The sequence below is a fragment of the Akebia trifoliata genome, chromosome 5 (assembly GCF_017979445.1).
Source record: "Akebia trifoliata isolate Shusen 1 chromosome 5, ASM1797944v1, whole genome shotgun sequence".
Lineage (NCBI taxonomy): Eukaryota > Viridiplantae > Streptophyta > Magnoliopsida > Ranunculales > Lardizabalaceae > Akebia > Akebia trifoliata.
In genome coordinates, this window is record NC_141379.1 from 34,935,070 (window position 1) to 34,953,130 (window position 18,061).

General features: G+C 35.4%; 1 protein-coding gene across 5 annotated transcripts; it reads left to right on the forward strand.

Moving 5' to 3' along the window:
• The first annotated feature begins 935 nt into the window (after positions 1 to 935).
• On the forward strand, positions 936 to 16,082 carry LOC147402561 (haloacid dehalogenase-like hydrolase family protein). 5 transcript variants are annotated; one of them, XR_015178920.1, is made up of 29 exons: positions 936 to 1,332; positions 1,437 to 1,537; positions 1,618 to 1,674; positions 1,762 to 1,856; positions 2,708 to 2,807; positions 3,076 to 3,134; positions 3,330 to 3,460; positions 3,817 to 3,949; positions 4,604 to 4,691; positions 4,771 to 4,861; positions 5,128 to 5,188; positions 5,311 to 5,386; positions 6,316 to 6,426; positions 7,780 to 7,875; positions 8,372 to 8,494; positions 8,800 to 8,997; positions 9,625 to 9,729; positions 9,882 to 9,946; positions 10,472 to 10,562; positions 10,747 to 10,904; positions 10,998 to 11,047; positions 11,136 to 11,257; positions 11,365 to 11,472; positions 11,734 to 11,826; positions 12,763 to 12,799; positions 14,094 to 14,338; positions 14,482 to 14,631; positions 15,219 to 15,568; positions 15,667 to 16,082. XR_015178920.1 is itself a non-coding variant. In XM_086444259.1 (29 exons), the coding sequence occupies exons 1-28, from the start codon at positions 960 to 962 to the stop codon at positions 15,381 to 15,383; spliced, it is 3,282 nt and encodes a 1,093-aa protein (XP_086300385.1). In that variant the 5' UTR covers positions 936 to 959; the 3' UTR covers positions 15,384 to 15,411; positions 15,667 to 16,082. The 5 variants fall into 5 exon arrangements, 4 of the variants coding, with proteins under 4 accessions (XP_086300385.1, XP_086300384.1, XP_086300386.1 ...); XM_086444259.1 differs by having other exon boundaries at positions 15,219 to 15,411; XM_086444258.1 differs by having other exon boundaries at positions 15,219 to 15,411; positions 15,728 to 16,082.
• The last annotated feature ends 1,979 nt before the right edge of the window (positions 16,083 to 18,061 follow it).

Sequence of the window (18,061 nt, forward strand, 5' to 3'; positions counted from 1 at the left end):
TCATGGATTTCAAATTCCATGGAAAGTGACTTTCTATGCAATCAAACATACCCTTAGATATTCGAGTTTGATATAGAAATTCATGGGTAAGCTTCTTGGATGGTTCACAAATCAACCATGAGCATGAATTTTGATTGATTGGAAAAATATCAGATCAAGATTACGTGGTAGAATAGTTTAAGCAACCCAAATCCCAATAAAATCAGGGATTAATTGTGGCTATCACAATAAGAATTTTTATTAAAGAAAAATCCAAAAAAAGAAGGGTTAAATAAAAAAATGACATCGATTAGAGACATTCTTAATCAACACAACCTACTAAAATAAATAATAGCATAATTAGAAAGAAGATAAAAAAAAAAAAATGAATCATAAGATTTTACCTCCATAAATATATAAACAGAGACACAAAAAGATATGCGTTATTCCACTATAAATTTTACACTATTTTTATACCAAGATTCTAATTTGGAAGTCGAGAGGTGTTGTTTCAAGCACACTCGGAGTAGAAATTATGAGACATCGTCATATACTACAAGATAATACATGTTTTTGTATCTATAATTATTACCAATGAACCAAAATGAAAAATCTAAAATCCAACGACTTGAAATGATTGTCGCATAATCCAATCAATGGAGTTCGCAGATTGGATTAGTGGAATAAAATGAGTATAACACGTGGCGTGAAAAGAGAACTGGGAGTTGGGTTTCAACCAAGCTTCGGGGAGTACTGACTACTCGTGATGAGTCTTTGGATAATGTCCGATATTTGATTGGCCCGCGAGAGAGCCTGAGAAGAAACTCAAACGAGTCCATCGAACATCTCGCGAAAAGACAGAAAGGCACTCGTAATTACATATGGATCTAGAATAAATATGAGGTCATTTTCGTCAATATGTTACCATTTTACAACGATATAACATCGAACCCTCCTTCGCCACTAACTGATAAGAAAAGATGGCGTTTCGACTGTTGGCGCCTTCATTCACCACCAAAACATTTTCCCCTATTTACCCTTCATCATCCACAAAATTACATCACGCCTTCTGCAACTCTCACTCGATCTCTCTCCTCCGTCAATGGCGAAGAGAAACCCTAATGTTTTCCCGCCAAAACAGAATCACAAAGACGACCACATCTTGTATTAAACTAGAAGAGAAAAATGCTTCTGAAACTGAAAACGAGTGGGGGAAGGTCTCAGCTGTTCTCTTCGACATGGATGGTGTCCTCTGCAATAGCGAAGAACCATCACGCATGGCTGCAGTTGATGTGTTCGCTGAAATGGGAGTCGAAGTCACCACCGAAGATTTTGTGCCCTTCATGGGGACTGGTAATCTTTTCCACACAACACTCCATTAAAAATCTCTATATCTTTATCTGTAAAACCTATATTCGATTTCAACTATTTCATTTCGACGTCAAATGAGCTATTAGGTGAGGCGAACTTTCTAGGAGGAGTAGCTTCCGTTAAGGGAGTTAAAGGATTTGATCCCGAAAGTGCAAAGAAACGTTTTTTCGAGATATATCTTGATAAGGTAATTGAATCATCATGATAAACCCGTTTAACTTAAAATTCAAACTGTTCTTAGTCGAAAATTTTGTTAATTTCTTGCAGTATGCGAAGCCAAACTCTGGAATTGGATTCCCGGGGGCCCTTGAACTGATCACGCAGGTAAAACAGGCACAAAGTTCATGAATTTTCCATAAATTCATTGTTGGATCACTTCAACAAGTGATACATAGTTCTGCTTTGTTTCAGTGTAAAAGCAATGGGCTTAAAGTTGCGGTTGCCTCCAGTGCTGATCGAATCAAGGTTGATGCGAATTTGGCTGCTGCTGGTTTACCATTATCGATGTAAGCCAAAGTACTTCTGTGCTGCATTTATCGTTCATTGTTTGTATGCAATACTTTATATTAAAAAAAAGAAGAAGATTATTGGGGTGGCTTAAGGATACAAATAAAGAATCTAGAGTTAAGATGACCTATTAATCTATAACATACCCATCTTACATATTCTTTGGTGAGCAAATCAACAGTTTGAGAACTTTGTTTGAATTGAACATTCAGGTTCATAAAGCGTAGTTGGTCTTACTGCCATTGTATTTTGTTTTCCTTTTAATTTGATTAGAATGTGGTGGTCAATAGCAATCTAAATCCATTACTTTGTGGTAATGGTTCCTCTCTTTTTATGTGTACCTTTCATTACTAAAGTTGCATACCCTATACTCTGTCTTGATCCTACTTATTCTGAAGCCGTTGGATGCCGAAGTATCTTTCTAGAGTTTTAATTTTATGTGGCTCTGTCTCTATTCCCTTTAACTACCATGTAATATGCAAACATCATACACCAAGGCTCCTAGACCTATTCTTCAATACGAGCAGTTACTTGATCTACAACTTGAGCTCAATTAAGATAGTATATTTAGAAAATGTCATATTCAGGCAATTCAGTTCCATTTTCCAGTGGTACATGGTTATTTAATGACAAGAGTTGGTTTATTTGCTTGATAGTAAGGCTATCAAATGCTTCCGGTAGTTTTAATCCAAGAAATTCAGATTGAGAACTACAACCACACCTTTTTCTTAGTGGAATCTTTAAGATAATTTTCTTTAGTTCTTTTCGTGAGATTTTTTTAAGGTAATTTCCTCTATTGTTTCTACCTTTCCTGAATCTGACAGTATTGTATGCCCCATTTTCATACCAGGTTTGATGCAATTGTATCAGCAGATGCATTTGAGAATTTGAAACCTGCTCCAGATATTTTTTTAGCTGCATCAAAGATCTTGAATGTGCCCCCTAGTGAGGTATACTGATCAATAAATTCTACACGGAATACTTATCCATTTTCATTGGTTACAAAGAAGGTAGTTTTCTTGGTTTGAAGGAGATTGTGGGTTCAACTTACCCACCTAAAAGACGCTGTGATGGTGATAATGACGATCATAAGTCTTTAATTGAGCATCGTCTTTAATTGAGCATCCTAACCTTCTTCTTCTTCTTCTTTATTTATTATTTTGTTGCTTTGTATGCACTCTTACCAATATCAAATACTTTTGCATACAAATTTTCCAGTGTATTGTGATTGAAGATGCACTTGCTGGAGTTCAAGCTGCCAAAGCTGCAGAAATGAGGTAAGAACATGTTCAATCTGCTTTTTCTGCTGTTCTTTGTGGAAGCTAATGTTCAGTTTAGTTTATTTGTGCTTAACTGATCGTTGGTTACATGAATATCTTGATCCATGCATTGAAGTTAGAGCCTTTTCATTAATTGCTTTTGCATTTCGCCCTCTTTCTGGGGTATTGTTCACCATTTTGTGCTGCTTGCAGATGTATAGCTGTAACAACTACATTATCAGAAGAGACTCTAAAACAAGCTGGACCGTCACTTATCAGAAAGGAGATAAGAAATGTTTCACTTCAAGACATTCTCGATGGTGGTGTCATTTTGGGTTTTCATAGTATGTAGTTTTGAGATTATACTGCAAGCGTCAGTTTTCATCCATTAATACTGTGGTGTGCTGTGAAGTTTTAGTTCAAGCCACTTGTTAAAAAACTATAAATATGAATTATTTAGCATCAACTCTTGTTGTGTTTTTATATCGTGCGAATGTATCTTTTCTTTTTGAGATAGTGTCCCATTCCACAACATTGATAATTGATTTTGTGACTCAGTTTATAGTTTTAGAGAGTAGCAATGATTAACCATATGTCCATACTTGTAGCAATAATTCTAGCTTTCTAATAACAGTTCTTTCTTGGGTTATGTTTAAGATTTATTTCTGACACAATGAGTAATGAAGATAAACCATTGCAGAAGAGAAGATGCAGGGGTCCCAAAATACTAATTCTTTGGCACAAACTTCTCCGGTGATTCTTAATGAAAAGACAGAAGGTTGGTCAACTGAAGACTCACATCCCAGCAATGAAAACATCCTTTCTACTGGAGGGTAAGATGAGTTCTACCATAGAAACTTTAAGTTAGCTATGATGCTTTATCATAGTAGTAAAATATGTACTTCATATATTCTTTTCTGTGCTTATAAATATGTTTTAATAGTTTTAATATTTTATGAATTCTCCTTTCTTTGGTAAAAAATCATGTAATATTTCATGTATTACCAATTATATTCCTAGATAGTTAGGTATGGGAACTGCATAATGAGTAAGCCTCATCATATGTGCTTACCTCAACATTAAGTCATAAGCCTCTCTGAAGGAAGCTGAATTCTTGTGGGAATTATGCCTCTGGTGTGCCTCAAGACGTGCATCCAAGAAAAAATTTGATTGTAGCCAATGGAAAAATGTATTGAGAATATTTGTTACGATTTATTCATTAGGTTTTATATTATTTTTATGATTTTCCCTTTGCTGAACTTAGTGGCAGAAATCAATCTGAGATTCAGCAATAGTTCCAAGCAAAGTAACCTGCTATTATCCTTTATCGTTGAAACTCTCCTGTGCCGTTGTCTCGCATTGGAAATCAGTGCACTCATTGCATGCTGATAAGATTGTTCTGATTTCACTGATATCTGAAATACCATGAGGATTTTATGTAGGTCAATAAATCTAACCTTGCGGTTGCAGAAATAATTTATTGACAGGTTGCTGGGTTCTCGGCGTGATGTTTTGAGATATGGAAGTTTGGGTATTGCAGTCTCTTGTCTCCTCTTCACCATCACAAATTGGAAGGTATAACTCACAAACAGAGAAAGTTGTGTTCGGTTGAATCTAATCTATGTTCTCTTTTGAAGCTGATATTCATGTGCAGGCAATGCAATATGTATCTCCCAAGGCTATTCAGAATTTGTTATTTGGGGTCAGCCGTCCTTCTTTTGGACCGAATCAAGGTACCAAACTTGGTGAGATAACAATTACATCTGTTTGCACTTTGTTCTCTTCCACCTTCTCTTTGGTCTGGATTTTTTGTTTTTTTTGTTTTGGGAGGAGGAGGGGGGGGGGGGTGAGGGGTAAATATTACTTTATGTTCCTTACGTGAAATGATCTTGCAAAGTCATGAACAAAGTTTGTATAAGTTATGGATACTATGGGTGTTTTTTTGATTTCTATGACTGATAATCATGACAAAAGTTAAGGTCCAAACCTCATTTCTTTCGGCTGATGATAGGAGAACCCCAATCTGCACGAATCCAACAATTTGTGAACTATATATCGGATGTGGAGGCCAGGTACATAACAAATCATTGTTAACACAGTTTTCTCTGCTTGACTTGAGCATCACATTTTGCTTCTTAATTTTTTTAGAGCTTAATATGTTTGATTCTAAATGTGTCATCCTGCACTCTGTAAGGGGGACTGCTACTGTTGTCCCGGAGTTTCCATCTGAACTTGATTGGCTGAATACAGCTCCTCTTCAGTTTCGCAGGGTAAATTTTTTATATACTATATCTATAAAGCATTCCATTGTCCGGCTAGAAAAATTCTTGCAAAGTATTTAGATACCCTTGTTTTTTTACCTTTTTACATTTAATTATCTTTTGTAATTTTATTTTATTTTTTCCAAATCTTGATCAGCTTTTGTTGCAAGAAGATGTTGCTGTTGTGTTTGATGGCTATTGCAAAATATTCTATTTTACTTTTTAGCATCTTTGGGTGATTTATTTTATGATTCCTCTGTCATTGGTAACATAAAATTTCAAGTTGCAATTCCTCTTCCCTTTATATCTTATCTTCCTAGTAAGTGGACATGCTATTTCTCGTTTAGGTATACTAAATTACAAATTTCATGCATTTGACTTTATGGTACCAGATTTCATCTCCTTTTTCCCCTTATTCTCGCAAGAAGAGTTAACTTGTGACCATGAACTCTCCTGGCATTAGTTGGATTCCATATACATGTTGAAATGGAGGAACTTCAATAAACCCACTAGTGTAAGCCGTGTTCCACAGCATTGTACATACCAGTCTTACATCAGAACATATTCAGTGCACCTATCTTAAACACGTACCCCTTTGTTGAATGTACTAAAAGTTATTATGTTATTATTCTTACTGGATGAAATCATGTAGTGGAAGTGACCAAGTACGAGCTTCCCGCATGTATCTGAGATCTATGGTCTCTAGTGGGGCTTCACTATATTGCCTTAAATATCAATTTTCCTTTCGAGGATAATGATGACAAAGTCTTATATCACATGTTCCTTGATTAAGAAATTTCTTGTTAATTTCACATGTTTCTAGTTTAATCTATTTTTTTAAAACTGAAGTCTATATAATTTATCACTTGGACTGCAACACATGAGTACTACTGGGTTATGTGTGACATTCTAAGCTTTTTGTTTTTTTTTCTTCACAGGATTTGAAGGGAAAGGTGGTTCTATTGGATTTTTGGACCTACTGTTGTATAAACTGTATGCATGTGTTGCCAGATCTAGAATATTTGGAGAAAAAATATAAAGATAAGCCGGTAAAATTCTCTTTATTCATTTCAAACATCTACGTCTGTTGGTTATCTAGGATCCCACAAGAAATTGGCTTCTCTATAAGCTTCACTACTCATTTGAATGATAAAAATACCTAGACTTTGTACTGATTTGGAGGTACACTTTGACCATGTTCTTCCAACAGAATTTCCTCATAACATTAGGCCCATTTCAGTTTTTAAAGTGCTCTAAAATATACCAAAACTAATGCCAGAGAATTGTATTACCAAAATAAAGGAATGCTAGCTGCAGGGGTGTAAAAGAAAGAGGAGTTCACTATGATCTAGGATTCCTTGATACAGTTATGGATGCAGACACTAGTACAGTAAAAAGGTTCTTCATTTCTTGAGAACCTGGATGTGGATACGGGTATCCATTCCATTATGTTGATACCATGCTTTGCTTTTTTGTGTTTTCAAGCCAGGGAATATTGTTTAAGATGTACGCCATGATATTAATATTCGTACAAATTTTTCATCGGCACTTCTACAACACTATTTTCTCATTTTCTGTTGTACTACTGGGCATTTTCTAAACTACTAACAATTTCCTTATTTGCTTTGTCAACTCAGCTTAAGAAACTAATAACCAAAGCATGGTATCGGCATATTGGAGAGAGATTATGTATTAATACCCATATTTTGGGAATTGAAGAGTCATATCTCCCATTATCTGTACTTTTGTTCCAATGTCCTTATATTGACATCTTAGGAACTAAACCTCTTTGTTGGACACCTATCCCTTGTAATGTTTTAGTTGTCAACGACACCTTGCTAACTTACATGGATGGGGCAAGAAGGTGTTGTAAATTTCCTAAATTTCTTGTATGTGATAGGTATCAAACAAGGAGTTCCTCCTTTCTGTAATCTTTTGAGTGCCCTCCTGGTTTACTCTACCAAGGCAACATCATGGAGAAAATAAATATAATTGTCAGACTAGTTCTTTTTAAACGATATTTTGACATGGGTCTATGGGCCCCACATGGAACGAGTTCTGATTTGAGACTTGTAACCCTATCAAGTTTGATTACAATTTAAAGAAAGCCAGACACACCAAACTTAGAACCAGCATTTGGCAGGGTTAAAAGTTTCAGAATGGTCTTACTTTTTTTAATAGTATGATCTCCATACTGAAAAGAGTGTCCTTGTCAAGAATCATCCTAAGGCTCATCTACATGCGAGCTGGGCAGATCCATATATAAAACTAAATAAGTCCCTGCCCTTATATTCAGCTTCAATAAGGAAGCACCATGATTTGGCCAGATCATGAGGTTAATTGGTGACTTTTCAAATTATGCTTCCTTTGCAATCGCTATATACATGATTATGTTTGTGCAGTTCACTGTTGTGGGAGTGCATTCTGCAAAGTTTGATAATGAGAAGGACCTAGAAGCCATTCGCAATGCAGTGCTGCGCTATGACATCACTCACCCAGTATGTCAAACTTTTGGAAACTTGATGAACAGTTCTTTAACAAAATCTTTTTTTTCTCATAAAAAATAATTTTCATGAAGATAGATGCACCATAGAGAGCGTTGCACATCAACAGTGTTTAGTAGCACATCAAATGCTACTGCATGTCTATTAGTTGATTCTCCCAGCCATGGTTCAAGATTTCGGGCTATTTCAAACTGTTTTGGTGGAACATTCCTGTTTTGGTCAAAACAATATCGAAACATTGAATGTTTCAAATTGTTTCGGTATTGTCTCAGAATGTTCTGGTCAAGATCTAACATTGCCTCAAAACGAGGCTTTAAAGCTTGCCCACCCTCCCCATCTGTGGACTTATTTGTTTTTACACTTAGCATGGATGGTGCAGTAGCATTTATTGGTGTAAGTTTATAAAGTGATCCAATAAAATATAGGTGCCAAATCTTGTGTCGTTCAGCATTCATCCTATTTCTGTTGCATAAATTTCTGTTTGTTGTAGGTTGTCAATGATGGGGATATGTATTTATGGAGGGAATTAGGTATAAGTTCATGGCCTACATTTGCTATTGTTGGTCCCAATGGGAAGCTCTTGGCACAAATAGCAGGAGAAGGTCATCGAAAGGTTATGTTGTCTTCCTTCTACTTTTTCTACATCTGTTGAAACTAAGCGTCATCATTTTATTAATTGCTAATTTTGTTTGTTTTTATGTGAATTTAGAGATGCTATTAAACACAATGAAAACATGTGCATGTGCCTGCGTGTATTATTGTAGAATGCCTCACTCTCTGATTGAGCAATGTCCCCTACCTGGACTAAGTTCTATGTTAACAGCAACCTATTTACTTTGGACTTCACTTGGAAAAAATGAAAAGAATAAAAATACAAGAAAATTACAACAACAACAAAAACTGTGTTGTTTTTTTCAGGATCTTGACTATCTAGTGGAGGCAGCTCTTCTGTTTTATGGTGAAAAGAAAATCTTAGACAACACTCCTATTCCATTGTCTTTGGAGAAGGATAGCGATCCCCGCTTAGTGACATCTCCGTTGAAGTTTCCGGGAAAGCTGGCAGTTGATGTCTTGAACAATAGGCTGTTTATTTCAGACAGTAGTCATAACCGCATTGTATGTATACATTTTCCCTATCTTTAGAATATATTTTAACAAAGTATAGTTCGAATAAATGCCATATAAGCTTTCTCAAAAATATCTCAAACATTTCAGAAAATCTCACTATATCTTTTGGGACTAAAAAGAGAGAAATTCTATTTTCTCATGGTAAATTATATATTACAAACGTTGCAGATTTTTAATTTTTCTTGCAAAATGAGCAGGAAAATTTAACTGGAAGCTCATGGGATTTTGATATACATGCGGACAAAACACTTAGTTTTTCTCATTTGTCACTTATATATCTCCCTATGCTTATTGTTTCTTACTTTTTCAAGTTTTTTCCAATGCCAACCTGAGAAGAAAAGATGAAAATAGTAACAAAAAAAAAAGTTTTAAAGGTTTTAGAGCTCCCAGATCAAACCTTTAAAGTTTTTTCAAGGATTCTGTTTGTTCTTCGTAGTGAATAGTGTGTGCCGTTTGGTTGGTATTTTTTTTCCTACCATTTTCTCATTTTGAATAAATTTTTTTGGTCTATCTAAAAAAAACACTCAAACTCCCTAGAGTTCCTCTTGCTGCAAGATTCATGAGGCTAGGTTGCAAAGCCTATTTCATTGATGTCTTTTCTTTTTTGGAGGCTAGGTAGTTACAGACCTAGATGGAAATTTTATAGTCCAAATTGGGAGTACTGGAGAGGAAGGCTTACGAGATGGTACCTTTGATGATGCCACCTTCAGTCACCCTCAGGTAACTCCTAACTTATCAACAGTTTCTTTTATCAGAGTACTTGCTTCCAGTCGATGATGCATGCGTGTGTATTGAAGACCGACTCACCTCTTTATGCATGTTTTCATGTTGGTTAATGCTAGAAACTTTGACCTTGTATGTTTTTCTCGTAGGGCCTGGCATACAACCCAAAGAAAAATCTGTTATATGTTGCAGACACCGAAAATCATGCCCTGAGGTATGTTGAAAGTTACGCCTGGATGGTTTCATGTTGGTTACGCCTTGATAGTGTACCTCAGTTTTAACCTAAAATATTTGTCCCATTTTGAGAATTTTAGTGCAAGTTAGGATGAAACGTGTCAGAATTATATAGTCCACAAAGTTCAGTTGGAACCCAACTCCCATTCTCCTTTGAAAATGAACTTTTCGGGTCCACTTCGAAAATGATCCTTGAAAAGTCAAATTCCATCCTGATCACTCATTTTAAGCCTTTGGATTTGATCATTTCCATGATTGGTCTAGAATGATCTAACGGTCCTCAGAAAATAGAGTGCGATTTTGGCGACACCCAGAGAGTTAACTCAGTCAAACGAGTTGACTCAATGATTGAGTTGGCTCAACAACAGAGTTGACTCAGTCGACCAAATTGACTCGGGTAAATGAATCCCCTTGTAGTTTTGCACTCACAGTACATTTTAGATGGTTTATTTTAAAAAAAATGTATACTGCTCTTATTTAATTTAACTTTCTCATATTTCTTTAGGGAGATTGATTTTGTTAATGAGTCAGTGCGAACTCTTGCTGGAAATGGAACCAAAGGTTCAGACTATGCAGGAGGGAAAAGAACCACTCAGGCAAGTTTAGAAGAACATATAACAGTATTTTCTTTAATTTTCATCTACCATGATTTAGAAAATCAAAATATGAATTGGAGTAAGATCTATTCCATCTGGTTAGGTGCATGGCACTTAATTTTATATTCTATTAGATTTTCACTTTTAAATGAACTTTCAAATTTCTTGCCTCCCCTCCTCTCAGGTTCTCAACTCTCCATGGGATGTTTGCTTTGAATCCACCAATGAGATAGTTTACATTGCAATGGCTGGTCAGCATCAAATTTGGGAACACAATACATTAGATGGAGTCACTAAAGCTTTTAGTGGTGATGGTTTTGAAAGAAACTTGAATGGATCAAGGTAATCTATGTCAGCCAGAAGGTTGCTTTTAGCATTATTAATGTTCAATTAAAAACTATTACTAAACTTTTTTATTTTTATTTATTGAGATAGCTCTACGAGCACATCATTTGCACAGCCATCTGGAATTTCACTATCCCCTGGTAATTCATTTATTGGAATTATTTGACACAACTTTCATGACTTTCAGTAGCTATGATCCAAGTTTAAACTCAGGACATGTATTTGTAGATTTGACAGAAATCTATGTTGCGGATAGTGAGAGTAGTTCCATCAGAGCACTAAATCTGAAAACAGGAGGAACAAGATTGCTAGCTGGGGGAGATCCAGTTTTCTCAGACAATCTGTTTAGGGTACTCACTGTTTTCTGTCAGGATACTCATAGTTTTATCTTAAATTTCATTTGCTAATACAAGCCTGACCTCCTCAATGTATGCTTACACATATATAATCTTTGCAGTTTGGAGATCACGATGGAATAGGCTCTGATGCACTTTTCCAACATCCTTTAGGTGTCTTATGTGGAAAGGATGGCCAAGTTTATATCACAGATTCGTATAATCACAAGGTAGTTATCTGTACTGAACTGATTACATACCATAGATAGTTACAGTAGTTAGTTGACCGTGCACTCACGAGTTGCCAGACATTTCAGTAAATCTGTTGGTATACATATTGTGTGACTCTGTTTATCTTTCTATTTGGATTCACCAGTTTATGATATATTTTGCTTCTCCTGTACTTCTAGTGCTGCTATCTATAAGGTTTTTTTTTTTTTTTTCCAATAAAGGTCATAACTCATTTGCTGAATTTTATCTTCAAATTACAGATCAAGAAATTAAACCCAACCACTAAAAGAGTTGCTACATTAGCAGGGACTGGGCACGCTGGTTTCAAGGATGGACCAGCACTATCTGCACAGGTTGGTAAATATTTGGTATCCTTTTTATTCCCACAATTGATTCTCAAAGGCCTGCTGATATTTCTTGAACATTAGCCAATTGATGGGAAAGCCATCATCTTAAGTGAAAAATAATTAAAGAAGCTCTGGTGGTTGAATCTGTTTATAATTTGGTTTGACATGTATCGTAAAAGAGGAATGCTAGTAGTATGCAATTCACAAAACATGCATCTCACTTACCACCCCAAAGAAAGAGCGATATTAATGTAGCGGCCCACTCAATTGTTTGTCACTTTTTTTCTGAAAGAAAAGCTTTCTTTTCTTCCCCCACCCTCTCACTCTAAATGTGTGTGTGTCTCTCTCTCACTTACAGAAGATCACGCTTACATGAGCACTTATTTCTCTCTTAAAGTAGAGAAAACATAACATTGTGAGGCAAAAGGAAAGAAAAAGATATGCAAATTATTTGATATGGAACATGCTTTAACAGCACAATGCTACACGGAAATATCCAAGAGCTCACTGGAAAACCTACTTCACAAAAACTCTGTATGTTGGCAACTAATTAAATTATTGGACATCATACAAATGATTTTTAAGGACCCAAGCATTTTTATTTATAAGTTGTGGTACTTTACTTGATACTTTACGTATTTGTCCTGAAGATACTTCATTTTATCAGGTTGAAATAGGACACAGTTTTCAAAGTGTCATGCCATGTTGAGTAGTTTCCAAGTCCAACAAGTGTCAGCACAAAAGAACTTTGCAAAGTTTAGCTAAACTCGACAAAATTTTGCCTATTTTAATTCCATGATGGAGTTTCTCCTTTCTATATTGTGTCTAAAATACAATATAAAAAAATGCCTCTAAAAAATTGTTGCAATCTTGCTGCTGATTCATTTTTAGGTTGAACATACCTGAATATCCTTGTTTGATGCATTTATAATGTTGATGCAGCTTTCGGAGCCATCAGGAATTGTAGAAGCAGAAAATGGTGATACTACTCTTTTGAATCCTTTTATCTAATTCCGCAGCACTCTACAATTAGGATGTATTTCTCTAAATCTACAACTAGATATTGTACATCATCTGAAGTTTTTTTTTTTTGGGTTATTGATGTGGTGTAAAACTGCATATAATACAGCTGATTTGTAGGGTTGAGCTACACTTTCTTCATTATGTACATATGATAAAGTCGATCTCCTAGGTCACTTTTTTAATGTTACATAATTGAAGATTTCAAGTGGTTGTGTGATAATATCTTTGTTGGCATCTTGGAAATTGTTTGTTTTTTAACTATGATTTTAGGTCTGTATTTCAGCAAATAATGGTAAATTAAAACCTTGCACAACTAATTCCAGTTTTAATGTGTGTCATCAAGTTCACATAACAACATTGAATAACACAATCGTCTGCTTCCCAAGTCCATAGCCAAATGCCTCCCTTGCTCTTTGTTATGTCTCACTGTAATTTTTGGTTGGAGATTTTAGTGTGACTTTGGTTGTCTGTGAGCCTGTTAGTATTAATTTAGTGTTTTGCCATGTTTCCATTTTTGAATACTTCTTTTTTTCTTGACAGTACACCATTGTCTTTGTTGTTTGGCCTAAACTATTTCTTGATCAGGCACTCTGGGCTAATGATATTATGTCACAACAGTGCCAACATCCAAATATGGAACTTAGCTTTGTCTATGTAGTCTGATTGACTGTATTTATCAAAATTTTATTGTTAAATGGATTCAGGTACAGTTGCTTGCAAGTCTTATCCCCTGCATGTTTGGTGTAGTTGGGCGCTTCTCTTTAGATGTTCTAAATAGTTGTCTAGTTCCATGGAAAATTTTCAACTCCTTTAGAGAATGCTTTAATGCCTTGACATTCTTTTTTAAATGGAAATCCATGTACATTATTGGTCACCATCATAGTTGCTTATTCTCAAATGCATAGATCTTCTATAACACTGCAGAATACCCTTTTCACGAGACCAGATATTTACTCCTCAAAGGAACTAAGAGACCTAATAAACTTAGTCATTATAACTAATTTTCTTAACCCATTGCTGAAAGTCCCACCACTTAACCGACGGAGGAATTTTCTTTGCAAGGTTAATTTAAAACAAAATAACAGACACTAAGCATTGAACAGTACGATATACTTCCAATGCATGTGGTGTCAGAGGCAAAAAAAAATTTGTGGCTCAAATTTTGCTTTTTTAGATGGAACCACATTTCAGTCTCAAGTGCACTTGCTTTAAGAGCTTTTTAACTAAAAACTTTGCACGATATTCTGCAGGAAGACTCTTCATAGCTGATACAAACAACAGTATAATCAGATATTTAGACTTGAATAAAGAGGATGCTGAACTCCTTACCTTAGAGTTAAAAGGAGTCCAGCCTCCACAAAAATCCAAATCCATGAAACGCCTTAGAAGGCGGTCACCAGCTGACACACAGACCATTACGGTTGATGGTGTTTTTTCAACAGAAGGCAACTTGTATCTTATAATATCAATACCTGAAGGATACCACTTCTCAAAGGTCTTTCTCTCATCATATTCGAACTCTTCTTTATTACTATCGCATGGTTCTCTGATTATTATTTCACTAACTAGTAATTTGATCCTTTTGTTTTATCCACTTGGATCTTATATAATGTTGTCCCCTTACATTTCCAAATTCAGGAAGCACGTAGCAAATTCAATGTAGAAATTGAGCCAGAAAAAGCAGTGGTCATTGAACCCTTGGATGGGAATCTTAGTCCAGATGGGTCTGCATCACTTCATTTCAAGAGATCCTCCTCTTCACCTGCCATGGGGAGAATAAACTGCAAGGTTTGGGTCTTAGTGGAAATGCTTTCTAGATAATATATTTTTATTTAAGTGGACATTACCCGTTTAGCAACCAAAGCCTTCCCTAATCGTAGAAATCAATGATATGTTCTTGCAATTACTGCTTATAACCAAATTATATGTAACGGCATCCTCTAAATATTTGGTTCTTGTTTGTTTAAAGATAAATATAAAGTGTAGGAACTTCAAATTAAAGATGACTTTGGGTTGGAGCTTTAACTTCTGAGTCCAGAAGTTCTGTGATGGATCCAACTCTTAACTAACCTAACAGAGGAATAGGTAAGTGAAAGTTTTAAAAGTGTCATAAATATTTGATCAGAAGTGACACGGATCAAACTCAAAAAAATGTGTAAATGGGGTCCACCACGATCCCAAGTGGGGGGATTCTTCGAACTACTGAAATCCCAACAAAAAACTATCATTCTAGAAATAATATTGAACAAATCAGTGAGGCGAATACTCTTTTTGACATTATAAATAATCATGTATGAAAGAAACAATGCTATCCTTTTGTAAGTTAGTTATCCTTATTTTCATGCGTAGAACCAATGCTACATTGTATTTGGCAGGTTTATTACTGCAAGGAGGATGAGGTTTGTCTGTATCAATCTCTGTCCTTCAAAGTGCCCTTTCAAGGAGAAGTACTAGGCTCTACCCCAGCAGAAATCACACTTCCATTTACTGTGAAGCCCAAAGTTTCCACAGCTGGCTTACAACTACCAGTTGCTCAATAACAGAAATCGTCGTGTATGCATATATATTGTAAGATCCCTTTATGTGTTACTTGTTTACTCTAATCATGTGGTCATGATTGTTGAATTTAATCCACATCGGACACCCCTTGCCTTGTCTCTCTCCTTATAAGCTCCTGGGCCTGTCCACTCATTGCCAATTGGTTTTGAGTCTACTCGCAATTGAGGTGAAAGAATTAGTAGAGTGGTAGCTTTTGAATTTATATGTCAATAATTATGAATTTCTACTTTATATATCCAGTTTTTTTTTTTCAAATATCACCAGGTGTGTCAGGTGCTGACCGATTCTTGCCAGATCAAGTTATATATATATTTTCTTCATTTAGGTGACAGGTAAGGGAAGGATTTCTGACCAGTCTGAGCACCCGTGCGCACTTGTCTTCAACTAATTAATTGGTAAGTGTTTAGTAAATTATTAGGATGATATAATGTTGTTTATTGATGCTGTGGAAACAGCTTGCATAACAAGCAAATAATGCATATATGATTAAAACATATAAACAAGTTCTAGACAATATACCTTATTGATACTGTCATAAATGTTATGTGGATTAAGGTGTAGACTTCATTAAAATAACCTTTGGATGTGTTAAGATATTAGAAGACGGCACATGAAATGCGTTTGTACCACCTAATCCTTAAGTATTAATTCTTATCTTAATTCCAACTTGTCTTTCTGAATTTTGATTGCAAACTTGCAATATTGGTGGACTATTCAATGTGACTTGTTTGTTACACGTGGGAGACAGAAGCTCTTTGATCATGTTAAATGGTTGCCCTTAGCATTTTGTCGACTTTTTTATATTTGATTATATGTTCAATTAAAAAGACAAGAAATAGAAAAAAAAAATTATGTGGATTGAGAAATAATGGATACATCGAAATAATTAAGGACATAAGCGGGAGAGTCGTGGTTAGTATGAGAGTTAATGGAGATGACATGAAAGAGTTTCAGTTACAATTGGTTTATATCAGAGATTGACTTTGAGATTGTATTTATTTGTTCTAGTTATAGATATAGTAACTACTCATACCCCTTTGGTATCTCATTCTTTGACATGGAAATAGAGAGATACATGAGACAAATATTTTTCCAAGGTTTTTATTTTTTATTTATATCGTGGGTATCCCCACCCTTTGGGTGGGATTAATCCCGCAGTCACGAACACCGCCCCCTCGAAAAGTCCTATGTGCAACAGGTTGTGTCAAGGGTCGATAGGGCCCTGGAGGATGACCCCAAGAAATTCATAGCTTCATGGGGGTTTCGAACACTTGACCTACTCCTCGCTGAGGAGCTTATCAAGGCTCGGTTGGCCAAGTTATTTATTACTCTATTTTTGATGGATTAAGGTCTTTCATTTCAGGGGAACACCTCCACCGACATAATCGCCAAACACTCATTGATGTTTCGTTAGGGTTACATAGTACATAACTTTAGACCATGATCCAATTACAAAGATTACTTAGCACTAAAAAAAAGTAAGCTTTTCCACTCAAACGTCTATTATTAATCAAAGAAAGAAATATTATTTTATTATAAAAAAAAGCAAAGACAAGAATGTCTTAACTAACCCATGTTAGGGAGCAATGTGAAAAAGACAAATCAAAGTGGTGTTTGTTATCGATATTTAATTATAAAGGACCACAAAAAACCTGGCTTAGAAGACTCTTAAAATTGGGGATAAGCTTGAATCTGACTAGTCTAATTTGGCCACCAAGGAAAGGAAGATAACCCATTGAAAGGACTTCTTATTATTATATATGGTTGAAGTAAATCTGATCTTTTTGACTTTGGTGACTTTGGAAACTGACCCAGTCAAACTTGATAAGGCCTAACTGTTTCTAAATTGAGATTAAACTGACAAGGAGAGAGCCTAGTTAAGAATGCTCATTAAGAATTTTTTTTTTCTAAGGTCAAAATGCAAGATTCATGAAAGTTTGGTCTTAGTGAGTTTTACCAGATCTTTTTTTTTTTTTTTTTTTCTTATTAAACTTGTTTTCTATGTAAGCCTGTCTCATGTAAGGAGGCAAAGTCTTTGTTCATATAATTGCCTTCGGTGGGGTGTGGGAAGTATATTTGTTTAAGGTTTTTTTTTTTTTTTCAAGCCACCTCACACCTCCACATACTTCTCTTAAGGTTCTAGAATCTGGGTCACTGAAATGGGTTTCTTAGAAATGGTTATGTAGAAAAGGAATACTTTTGGAAAAATAAATTTCATTATTTGATTTTCCTTAGAAAATAACATCAGAAGAGAAAATCATTTTCCTAGTGGAAGTAATTTTTTCGTCCAGAGGAGAAAATCATTTTTTTTCTGACAAAATGAATTACTCCACTAAAATGCCCAATCTTACACGTACAAAACCCATTTTCCCTGAACAACAATTTTCTATTTACCCCCTCAATAGTATGAACATATTTTTCCTTTTAAAGTAGATATTGAGACACATGGTTTGAGGAACCAATTTTTGCAATGGTCCGGCACCCACCAATAATGGTGTGCATTGAGCAAATCCAGGTTGCGCTGCCAAGTTAATTCCTCCCAACTTGGCCACAACTTTAACCACATAGAAATGGGACTTGCAATTCACAACCATCTTAGTTTATTTTTTATTTTTATTTTTTGTTATCGGGGGGTATCTAACTTACGTTGGACTAGTGG

Bases quoted from the DNA above. Each gene is read 5' to 3' on its own strand.
- LOC147402561 (XM_086444259.1), top strand. From the start codon at position 960: ATGGCGTTTCGACTGTTGGCGCCTTCATTCACCACCAAAACATTTTCC. The intron at 3,461-3,816 runs GTATGTAGTTTT...AAACCATTGCAG, and splicing joins TGTCATTTTGGGTTTTCATA to AAGAGAAGATGCAGGGGTCC. The intron at 11,473-11,733 runs GTAGTTATCTGT...TTCAAATTACAG, and splicing joins CAGATTCGTATAATCACAAG to ATCAAGAAATTAAACCCAAC.